At 48.1% G+C, this 11,803-nt stretch overlaps 4 protein-coding genes across 4 annotated transcripts; 3 read left to right on the forward strand and 1 right to left on the reverse strand.

Annotated features, from left to right (window-relative positions):
• Positions 1-966: 966 nt before the first annotated feature.
• BDP81DRAFT_420631 (uncharacterized protein) lies at positions 967-1,855 on the forward strand. Its single transcript, XM_060589862.1, has one exon. It carries the CDS (start codon positions 1,043-1,045, stop codon positions 1,544-1,546), a length of 504 nt encoding a protein of 167 aa, XP_060449344.1. The 5' UTR covers positions 967-1,042; the 3' UTR covers positions 1,547-1,855.
• Positions 1,856-4,585: 2,730 nt separating this feature from the next.
• On the forward strand, positions 4,586-5,355 carry BDP81DRAFT_510018 (necrosis inducing protein-domain-containing protein; the record flags this gene model as incomplete). Its single annotated transcript, XM_060595732.1, has 1 exon — positions 4,586-5,355. A coding segment is annotated over one exon (663 nt), but the record flags the coding sequence as incomplete, so codon positions are not given.
• Positions 5,356-7,394: 2,039 nt separating this feature from the next.
• On the forward strand, positions 7,395-7,931 carry BDP81DRAFT_446982 (uncharacterized protein; the record flags this gene model as incomplete). The annotated part of the gene is made up of 1 exon (XM_060592130.1): positions 7,395-7,931. One exon carries the CDS (start codon positions 7,395-7,397, stop codon positions 7,929-7,931), a length of 537 nt encoding a protein of 178 aa, XP_060449346.1.
• A 1,601-nt stretch (positions 7,932-9,532) lies between these two features.
• Positions 9,533-11,512, reverse strand: BDP81DRAFT_458784 (amidohydrolase family-domain-containing protein; the record flags this gene model as incomplete). The annotated part of the gene is made up of 4 exons (XM_060593459.1): positions 9,533-9,993; positions 10,065-10,910; positions 10,955-11,204; positions 11,447-11,512. 4 exons carry the CDS (start codon positions 11,510-11,512, stop codon positions 9,533-9,535), a joined length of 1,623 nt encoding a protein of 540 aa, XP_060449347.1.
• Positions 11,513-11,803: the final 291 nt, after the last annotated feature.

An 11,803-nucleotide genomic window follows, 5' to 3' on the forward strand; every position in this document is an offset into this window, starting at 1 on the left:
TTCTTCTACAACGCCTACGAGGCAGAATGGAAGCATGCCACGTCAGGCAGGCTGAGGCAGGCTGCGTGCCCCCAGACTTGCATGTCAGACGTGTGAATCTGCCAATGGTTCTCCGACGCAGACCACCCTGAGCCGCAGCTGCCCCCTCAACTTTGCCTGGACGACTGCGCACGCGTCTGAGCTGCCCATCACCCCTTTCTTCCCTCCTTCTTCTTCTCTGCCGAGCCTAGTCTTTCCCACAGCTTCCCCCTTCGCATGTTCGCCTTACCGCGATATCGCGGTGCTTCGTAACTCCTCATCATCCACAGGAGCTGCCAGCATCAACAATGGCCGAGGGTCTCGCAGTCCTCGGCGGGCTCACCGCATCGATGCAACTGGCCGAGACTGCTGCGAAAGGCCTCATTTCGCGCGGTGAAACTCGTCAAGCAACTCCGCGAGATACCAAAGAAGATTGCCACACAGGTCCAAGATATCGAGAGGTCTACCGAAACGATCCTCAATATTTGCCAGAAGCTGCAAGCAGACACCTCTGGCTCTTCGGGCCAGAGTCCGCCTTTGTACGAGCCAAGCTTGTCACGGTCTGCGGAAGAGCTTGTCGATGCCTTGAACGAGGCACACAATGTCCTTCGACCGCTTATTCGGGACTATGATAAGGCGGGAAATCGCATAAAGAAGCTATGGCGGGAAGTCGTCATGGTTGTCCGGAAAGCTGATGTCTCGGAGAAATTTGACAGAGTGAAGACTGTCAACGATGACTTTCTTCGGGAGCTCCACATTGCTAACATGGACATTGGAGCAAAGATAAAGTCAGTCATCTCCTTACCATCTCCTATTTTCCAGCACTAGAGATCTGATAATGAAACTCACAAATAACAGCACAACGTTGATGAAGACATCAACGATAGTCGAGGCTCAACGTGGCGAATCTTCCCGTCATTATAACTCGCTTCGTACATCATTTCGAACCCTTCATGTGGACTTGGCCACTGGATTCGACAGAGCCGATGAGAGCTTACGCGACGTTGTGGAGCAGAGTGGTAGGATGGCCGAAATGATTGATCACGGATTTTCAAGCGTCAAAGAAGACGTCAAGGTTAGCCATGATTTGATGCGAGAGGTAATTCGCAGCCAAGACCAGCACATGACCGAGGAAAGAAAGGCGTTCCTTGCTGGGATACTGAACATTCTGACACGCCCTGATTCCTTCAATCAACAATCCTCGGTACTTCAATCGGAGATTACAACACACAGGCAGGAAGAGCTAGCATTCGACACGCAAGTCGCCCTACTGCGGAATCCCAAAGACTTGCAGAACGCCTTTGGAAGTTCCAGACGAGGCTTGAACGAGGTTAAACGCTGTCGTTGTCGAACGAGCATAACCATCAAGGATAGGTCGATGAGACCCTTGAAGCTACAAATGATGCAAAAGTCCGATCATAGTCCGGGATGTCTGTATCGCCAGTCAGGATCTGTGAGCTGGAGCTATGCTGTTTGCGACAGCTTGTATCCTTTCATCCGCAAAACGATGGAATTGGCCATGGTGTGACGACAGGACCTGGCATTTGGCATCTAACGCCGCCGCTGAGGTTTCGGAATACTATTCGACGGTCCGAATCTGAAATTTTCCGAGCGTTCGATCTCTTGCCAAGTGTTTGTGCCAAAAAGCTCACACGCAAGGAGTATTGGTGTCGGGAAGATTTGCGTAACATTCCATACAGGAGACGTGTAAGATGGGTCACAATCGGCGACCATTCTTCCATGCATATGCATGATGTAAAGGACTATTTCATTTGGGACTGGAACCCTTCACTAAATCAATACCTTGACGACGTCACTGGCCTCATAAACGAAAGCGTTGCCCTAGGCAGTTTCCACGGGCTGGAAACAGATGAGAGTGGCTCAACGTTGCTATTCGTAAGTTTATGACCTCTACCGCACCGCCGAATGTGCAATAACCTGGGACATCTTAGGAGTTCATACGTCTGCTCCTAATGCTCGGAAATTCGCGGAAACGCTTTAGGTATGAACTAGAACAGTTGCTAGACGCAATTATGTGTGCAGGCGTGGACGTTCAAGCAACAGCTTGGAGCACAGAAGATTCTGCAATGCACTACCAGCTTGACCCATGTCAGAAAGACCTGCAGTACGTCAAGTTGCCATGTAATATCTATCTGAATCATGATTGCGTGTTAATTTGAATACAATAGAATAAATGCTCGAAGACGGTCAGATATTGCTAATTGCACAGCAATGGCTTATTTGTGGAAACGCGGCTTTACAGCGCCAGACCCTCACTTCTTTGGAACGGAGTTTCCCTTGTATAAGACTTTGGTTGCAAGAAAAATCATACAGGAGATGACAATTGTAAACGGCAATATGAAAGAGTCTCGCAGTCGCTGTGCGAGGATTCAAATTCTAGTTCGCCAGCCAGAACTTGCTGAAGGTTAGTAGATCAAGAAGCCTTTTATAAGCCCGCCATCTGACAACATTATAGCGTTTGGATATGATGATTTAGCCATCGCCGTTATTCAACGCTCATTCGAAGACGTTGTACGTCTGTCTAACCTGGAAACCTCCTCGAAAGTGGCGTCAATACAGTGTGCAAACCATATTGGCGACTTCAGTCTTTTGGAGCTAGCTTCAGGATGGCCAGAAGGTATCAAGTATCTTATACACCGTGGCTATCCCGCCGCACTCGCTATCCATTGGGAAATAATGGCGGAAGATACTGAGTCATTTCGACTTCTCCTTGAAACCGAAGAGGCGGTATTTGCCCAACATACACATCCGTTTCCTCGCGCATTCAACGAGCCCAATAGCTCCTGGATCTTTGCAACGATTCTGAGGACGCATGCACTTGACCAGGCATCCAAGGACTTGCTGAAAATTGCAACATTATCATTGAAACATCGAAGGCATATTCCTTTCAACTAGCTGCCTCAGTTCTCGATGAAGATGAAGTAGAGTCCACTGGGCCAGGGCATCAGAGTCTCCTTTGCCGCAGCGCAGATCAGGTATACACCAAATTGGAGAGGCAGGCAGTCATCCCGCCCGCCTTAGACTGTTGTCAAGGCTCGCCATATCATCTTCTTAGCTTGACTGATGTTGGACATTTTAAGAAGATGTGGACCGATGTTCTCGACATTTTGTACGCGGCGGGGTTTGTCGATGTCGATGTGCCGGACAGATCAGGGCACACACCGCTTTTCCGACCCATGGAAAAACTTACTGGTAGACACAATTGCAACTGGCCAGTTCTTGCGGATATAGCGACATGGTTCATCACCCGTGGAGCCAAGATCATCAACATGAACCCCGAAGAACGGCCTAATATCATGTTCTACATAGCACCTGCTTTTTCCCTGCCCCCTTCTACCGCCAAACCCAGAATCGAGGAGCATTTGAAAACTATATCTACCGTTGAGAAGCTCCACACAGCTGCTGATGGCTGCGACTGTTTTTGTTCGACTGCCGGATGTCTTCCGAGTTACTTGGTCTCGGAAAGCTGGAGGCTCAACGGGTATCATGTTACCGATCAACTCGAGTGCTGGTTGAACACTTGGAAAATGGATTCAACCAGCGAAGAGATGATTTGCAGAGAGGGTTGCAAAAGAGAACTATTTAACCGCCTGGGAATGTTTCTGTTGGATTCACAGGTGGAGAAGGAAAATACTCGAGTATCGTGGGTAGCAACGATCACCGACTGTAGTGGTGATATTGCTTGTTCTTGTTGTTCTTCAGTGGAAGTCTAACCAGGTGCCAGCGGCGGCAGGAAGTCTGGGGTATACCACCCTCGTGTGGCTGAGCCACACGGACCACCGTGGCTGGAACGGACCGCGGCAGCAACCTCCTGCTGCCTAATGTAGGCCTATTCCAACAGTTTCATACATGTACTTGCTATAGAAATGGCCGGTTTGGCAGCGCTTCACCCATATCAGATGACGAGATATCGCGAATACCAGAGGAGGACGCTGTGTCGGCTAGTCAACTTGACAGTCTGATGGAAAAATACGACCTTGCAAGGGAAACCGTCGCAGGGCCCATGATGGGATTCCCAAGACATATGGTGGAGGGCCGTGGACCATTTACTACCTCCTGTACGGGCGGGTCTCGCTGAGTATGAGCGGGATAAATCCGTTTCCAATTATGAATATTACGAATGGAAGGAAATAAAGAGAGAAAGGCAGGAGGCAGAAGCTCTACGTGCTCTTCGGTATGAGAATTTCGAGGATTTCCAGGATGTCATTGATGATTTTTTCGCGAAGCAGACTTGGAAGGTTGAAGAGCCTGAAACTTGGGATCCGTAGGGTGGTAATCAGAACCCATTGCTTTCAGTATCCGTACACATACGGGACAAGACAGGGAATTGGCAAGGAACACGAAAATCTATCTAAAATTTGTTGTCTGCAGAGGTTGGTAGCAATTTGGCCCCCAGAAGGAATATGTTCCATGTCTCGATGTGTTCCTGATGGTCGACGGCTTACATGATTGTGCGGCGTAGGCATTTGAGGCAGCAACTTGCTGCCAACACCAAAAGACTGCTAGCTAAAGCGGCAATCGCTAATCTCAATTAAATACCAGGAGAGGCTTGAAGCCTACCGGTGACGCTGGCGGCGATTGCCGTGACTTCAAGCAGTCCGGCCAGACATACTCACGAGTCGGAAAATCACATGATAGATGGGCAGTCCTATACAGCTACTACTTGCCCAAGGTCCAAGGGAAAGAAGAGCAGCATCGCCATCACTGGTTGACTGTTGTCGTTTGGCTTGCTTTCGACACATGTCCGGATGATGCCAGAGTTTTCTCCCGTCGCGGCGTGAGCTACTCTACCAGCCCCGGCAACTTCGACACCATCAGACCCAACACTCTCTTCACCGATGATGAGTACGGCCTTGGGACGCACCATATCGTGGCGTACGACGCTGGCCAACCCATTTTCCCCTCCAGCTCAGGGCCGGTGAGCGCCCTGAGACCCCCTCTGGTGGGCTGGCAGAACCTCCCCAGCCTCGTCAAGGAGCAGTTCAATGGAATGCAGTACAAGCACACCAAGGTTCCCTTCAGCGATAATAATTTCCAGGGCTTCCTGGATGCCGTCTACTCCGACGCCTTTTACAAGGATATGCCAATTGGTGAGGATTGCGGATCCGACGACCCGCCTCAGTCCGAAATCGACCCGGACTTTGGTGAGGCCCTGCCGACTTCCACAGCCCCGGTTGCGGAACCTACTGACGACGCTCTTCGTCGATGAAGTGCTCGTCTTCCTTGCTGCGCCGAATATTGGACACTGGTGGCATGTATTAGTAGGCAAACACTAGTAGAACAGTGCACGTGTACAACCGTGGTAGCTGTGCGTGCTCGCTTTCTAGAAATCAATTTGATCTCTTTAGCACGACATGTTTGGTACATGTTGATGTGACTATTATGACTGCCTACCTATTACCCCTTCGAGGAGCCATTATGGACTCCACTGCTTATGCATTGCTTAGGTATACATATATCTATGTATACTCTGGGAAAGTGTGAGTAGTCGAGCATCAGTCACTGATTTCATTGTCTATCGATGTGATCTGGCAGAATTAGCCGATTGTTTCGTGCACAAGTATGACCTACCGGCGCCCTGGCACCAGCCTTGTGTCTTACGGACGCGCGACAGCTGGCAATATTTTGCAATTCAGAGGCGCAAGAAGTATCAAGACCGGTACAGGCGCGTATTCACACTTCTTGTCTATTACAAGGAGCCAGGGGCCTTCTTTTGTCCATATCACTCACTACATCACAGCAGCTATAGCCTCAATACCAGATCTCTCTAACGCTAAGATAGACGAAGCTCTTGAAGCTTAGTGGATAAGATGCAGAAGTATGAGGAGTTTCACCAGACTATCTACGCTCAGGATGAGGGAATCATGAGCAAGAAAAATGATTGGCTAGACAGGGTCGGCTGATGGGTCCAGTGGTCGTTAGCATCCAAATCTAGGGGTTGACAGTCACGTAGCTTTAGTTGAAAGGTATTCAAACGACATGGAGTTGGAACGAGCAGAAGAATACCTTTGAGACATGTAACATACTAGTAGCGTGATTTCTCCGAAGGGGGTTTAGTTAGACTCCTTCAAAAGGTTCTAGAGGCTAAGCAAGGGGGTCGCGGACGGTTTTGCGACAAAAGAAAATTGATCTACTCATCAATTTCGTTGAAAGAATTTCTCATATGAATTTAGGAGTCAAAGAAGGGTACGGTGTCCCATCTCCCTGAGCGAGCAATGGCGTCATTTATACACACGCACGGGGCTGATAGAGAATAACATGCTGCAACCATATTTATTGTGATTGACATCACCTTGATTTCTATTCCCCTCAGACTCCACGCTTTGGTGCATCGCCTACGTTGACAAATAATTTAGCAAATCTACACGCAGCTACCCGATAGCTGGGAAACACAAAGACTTACGATGTAAGCAGTGCCTCTCTCCATGGCATAAGCGTGAAACCTCGGCCCATATACTTTGCTGCATCGTCAGATAGAAAGAGAGAAACTCGATAAGCGTGTGGAACGCGAAAGAATCGGCAGGCATCGTTGTGCCATTACAAGCGATGTATGGTGTTACGGGATTGTCCTACCTCTGTCGACCAATCAGCATGAGTGTAACTAAATCACAACTCGGGGATTTGTATTCAAGCCTAATATCAGATTGGACAGCATGAGATATGTCAGTACTTGGTTTGGTAGATGTGCTGGTTATGACCGTCGGCCACACATATGGACCAGATCTTCCCTCTCGACGAACCAAGTGATGAGACAGTGTTGCTAACAAAACGTACCTTGATAGAATTGCATTTTTGTGAGATCCGACTGATCACACTTCTGTTGCATGATTATAGTACATGTAACAAAGATGCCTCGAAGTGTGACACATGTACCGGACCTATCTTGCTTATGAAGTGTACACTTACAGGCGACAGCCCAGAGCTTCTAATCCCTCATCGTCGGAAACATGCTTTCATAAGATCATTTTAAAGCGGATTGCTGTACATTGAGAACGACAGAGATTTCAACCTTTCTTGGTTTCTGAACATGAGCTCCTGATCGCGGCAAGTTCATTTGGTAACTGAGTGTGCAGCATATAAATTATCTAAGCCTTCTTTTCTGGAGGCTAGCATGTCTATGACAAAGCGATCTTTGGTGTTATACGATTGAAGTAAGTCTTACCGTAATAACTTCAGTTTCGGATCCGAAAAGCTGTTGTGCGCGACTGGAGATGACCAGATAAGTAAGTGGCCTTTTTCTTTGGAAGAGGTATTGCCACAAAATCTGACAAACCCTCAGCATCAAGTAGTTGGGTAGGGCCAACTATCCTTATGCTGGCTTCACTGACGAAGACACTGTCAAACAATACAACGCAATGATGGAGAATTCATCTAATTTCGACTACGACGGATACGACGGAGTGCAGACTCTGCAGAGTACCGCGCATTTCGCCAACGATCCTAAAACTCGCACTAGGTCGACAAGGAGGACGACCTCTACGAGTAGTGTCAAAGCCCATAAAAATCACGAGGCCTCGAAAACATTTATACGAATTACCACGTCGAGCACTTCTTCCGCTACACCGACTCATTCCGACTTCCTTGTAGCATTTGCTCAGATGGTTAATCTTTCGGACCCTAAGCTGTACAATGTGTCGAAAGACCAATTACTCACAACTCCTTTCGGCAACATTTGTCCTTCCGGAAATTGTGTTGACGACTGCAAAAATATGACTCGAGTATTCCAGGCAATCCCCGAAGGACTCGACGTAGATCCGCTACGTTACGGACGAATGGAGGCACAAGAATCAAATGTGGCCTTACTCAGCACCTGCAGTAACCTTGAATTCGCCGCGAACTTTGCTACTGCGGAAGAGAATCGCAGCTTCACACCCTATCTTCTCCAGCAATAATTCCATAGACCTATTCAGAGTCTCCGTAAGCATAGCAAGCTGCTTCGCTGCAACATGCGAACAAACGCGAAAGCCTACACTTTGGGTCTCCCGAGCTGCGTAGTCAGGCTTTGCGACAATACCTGCCCGTTGCCTTATGTAGACCCTGATGTCTTGGGCATTGGTGTGAGCTCTTCTCCTGGAGTTCCTGGTAGGCTCAGGAGATTGAGACACTGACCAGCTACTTACTCAGGTACTTATTTCGTACTATATTCGAGCTGTGTTTCTCGTCATTTGCGCTGCAGCCATTATGATCTCAGCTGGAATTTAGTTATTGAAAGTATTCCCGGCTCAACCGACAGTCAGAGAAAGTCTGAGGAGTCCATTGGAGACATTTGTGAGAGTTCAAACTCTATTTGGCAGTATGTCTACACCAACCCTTGACCCCTGGGAGGCATTTCTTGATCATCACCCGTACATTGCAATAAATCAACTGACTGACTGATGTAGTTTCTTTGGTTATCACAACACTCATCATGCGGCCCGATGAGATCGATCCACTCAACGGATATGCCCTAATCCTGACAGCTATCATGGGCTTTCTCCGACCCGTATTTGCCCTTATGTTGCTTTATAGCCACAGTGTATGATCGCGTTTCTCAACCGCATTGGTGTTTGCGAGCTATTTACTCAACACTGTGACGTCCTTTATACTTGTCCGGAACCTCTCGATTTCGACACATGATAGGCTGTTTCTGGACAAAGCCATAGATAGCCTCTTCAGTGCTGAGGCATGTGTTGGTGGCTCGGCGATATCCCTCTGCTACCAGTTGACTGGCACGGATCCCGTTGGCTTCTTGTCCGGCTTTTACGACAATAGTTCGTTCGCAAATATCAAGACTGTCCCACTGCTATGGATATGGACCACGTTGGTGTTACTTCTGCTGATCACCAGACACCTTGTGGCATCCACACAGAAGAGAATTGACGCGGTCGGCCAGTTAATACCGCCTGCCAAGCCCCAAGGTCCTTGTCGGAGCAAGCGACTTTCCAGATTCCATGCATTCTTTGGTAAACCGCTGTTCACCTTCTCTATAATATCTTTGGCGACAAATTTGTTCTTCCTCTGCCTTCTGTATCAATACCTGTTGGTCAAAGCTAATGCTTGGATGAATGTGGTTGATCAGAAAGGTTGGTCTTTTGGGCAAGTTGTGGCCTTGTTGTTCTGGGTGCCACCATTCCTTGATGTTCTCCGGTCAATGTACGAGAAGGAAAAGTACGAGAAGATTCAGCATGCACAGGAGAGCTAGAATTAGATGGAGAATTTGAGTTTGAAGGATGGAAATTTCACATCGAGATGCATAAAGCGCTATACTCTATCCTATTCTCATTGACATATCCTATCAACTGTTAGATCACGTCAATATGTGCATTTACGTTACTTTATAAGAGATTATCAGAAAGCATACAATAATCAGAGCCAATGTCCTTCAAATTTGTCTATAAATAATTTCAAAGTAGAGCAGGATTAGAGGAAAACTGGAGACGGACATGCTGGCGCCATCTATCTGTTGATGGGATCTGAGAACTTCTTGCTTTGCCGATAAGTTACATGTTTGGATTTACTTCTTAAAATCAAAGACAGTTTTACCCTCAAAACAGGTTGTCAGAACCTCTGCACCCGCGAATTCCCCAACATTCAGATCTCGATCCACAGAAATGAAATTGGCCTTCTTTCCGACCTCAATGCTTCCTGCGACACGATCAAGACCGACAGCGGTAGCGCCTCCTAGTGTGATAGCGCGACAAATTAGCTCCCCGCCAATTTGCTTATCAGTCTTGTTGACATGATTCTCAATATCGGGCTCCTTGATGGTTTCTACGATATGAGCGAGTGAGTCGAACAGACTCGGGGTCGGAGTCAAGATCCAATCAGACCCAAATGTCATCCTGGCACCGCTAGCAAGGACGTCATTGAAAGGCCACTTGAATAGGTGGGGTAGCTGTTGAAAAATGTCATTGTGGAACATAGCTGGAGACATCTCTGCTGTCAAATCCAGCCTCTTAATACGTTGGATGTCATCTGCCATTTACCACTGTGAATTAGCTTGACTTCCTGGGACCTAAGAGATCCAAATTTTGAAGTCTTCATACCTGGGTGTATTGCATTGCAGTGAGCGATTTCGTGTTTTGGCCCATTCGGGTTTCTTTTTCTCACTTCAGTGTAAACGTCCAAAGCTCTTCGCACGCTTCCTTCGCCCGCGACGTGGATTTTACACGTCATGCCCTTCGAGTCGTACTTGACAAGCAGTTCCTGGAGCTCAGAAAACCCCAGGAGAATCTTGCTGTTGGCATTTCTACCCTCATCAAGATCGCATTGGGTGAATTCTGGCGGAAGCGGTGCGCCATCGAGGAAAAGCTTGATAAAGTTTGTTCGCACATGCTTGCTACTGAATGCCTCCGCGATATCAATAAGAGCAGACAACGTTTCTTTGGAATCGGGTCCAATACCCTGGCCAGCAACGATGTGCGTGCTTATGTCCAGATGAAGGCCGTTTTCTTGCTCCAATTCCTTAACAGCATGCAAGTAAGCGGTAGTAGCCGTTGCTTCCTGCACAGAGGTAATGCCGTAACGATGGCACTCTCGGATGGCATGCTCCAAAGCTACTTTGACGTAGCGCAATGGCGGTATTGGAAGGCTTCTCCAGACAGCTTCCTGAGCAGTCTCCACCACTTCGCCAGTCAACTCTCCATCAGCGCGGCGTATGTAGTAGCCTCCCGGGGGGTCCTTGACGTTTCGGTCGAGACTCAATCTTCTCAACCCCTCAGAGTTGAGCAAGATGCGGTGGACAGGAACTTCACGCACAATGACTGGCGTATTTGGGTACAGGTCGTCTAGGTACTTGCGATCAGGATTTCCATCTGGGAACTGTGCCACCTGGTAGAAGTTTCCAACGACCCAGTCTCCAAATATATTTGAGTAGGCGCATGCACAGCAACCTTTGGTAAGATTGGATGCAAAATTCTCGTGATGCTGTCGAGACTGATTGAACTCTCGCTTAGGCGCTGCATGCTAGCTTGTAGAAGGTGCGTGTGAGCGTCGTGAATACCGGGCATGATGAACTTGTTTCGGAGGTTATAAGTGACGAGCTTCCTTTGAAGAGCAGTTGCTTCAATCTCTTCATTCGTACCAACAGCCTCGGAAGTTCCTTGCGAGTCGACAATGAAGGCTTCGGCCCAAGGCCTCGATTTGTCGATGGTGTAGACCCGGCCATTGATGTAAGCAAAGGAGTTCTGAGGGCCCGAAGATGTATAAAACGGGACTGAGATGGCGTTCTCGCTCTCCATATTTTTGCTTGGTGCCTTTAAATCAAGATCACTTATGAGAATGATGTGAGGTAGATAGAACGGGGTTTGGATCCCTGTTGTTGGCATACACGTCAGCAGGGCAACCGTACGGTTGGAACGAAGTGTCAATAATGGTCTATTATTGCTGCGTCTGGAGGTGGAAGGAGGAGATTGTGGGCTCTGCCCACAATCTCCCAGAAGTGGTATATGTGAAAGGGCCGTTTGTAAGTGCCCATACCGCCTTCCAGATCCATCTTTTCTGCCGACTGCTCAGAGATCCAACACCTGTGTTTTCGGTTGCGGCTAAGAAATTCTTCTTCAAGCTTTCCTCTGCAGTAAATTTCATGCGGATATAAGCTTTTTCTCCTACTCACCTGATTAGAAAGCGATCGGACTGCATTTAGTCAATGTCAATGTGTGCAACAGGCATATCAAGTTGTTGAGAAGCGCTTTGGCTTGGCGGCGGCAATAGCTCCCAATTGAAGCCCATAAACCCACGATGCGCCTTACGTTGCGCCTTAAACCGGGGGACAGTCTACGTATGC

Source organism: Colletotrichum phormii (assembly GCF_030913505.1).
Source record: "Colletotrichum phormii strain CBS 102054 chromosome Unknown BDP81scaffold_4, whole genome shotgun sequence".
Taxonomy (NCBI): Eukaryota; Fungi; Ascomycota; class Sordariomycetes; order Glomerellales; family Glomerellaceae; genus Colletotrichum; species Colletotrichum phormii.

Coding starts and splice junctions, on each gene's coding strand:
- BDP81DRAFT_420631 (XM_060589862.1), top strand. CDS start 1,043: ATGGCCGAAATGATTGATCACGGATTTTCAAGCGTCAAAGAAGACGTC.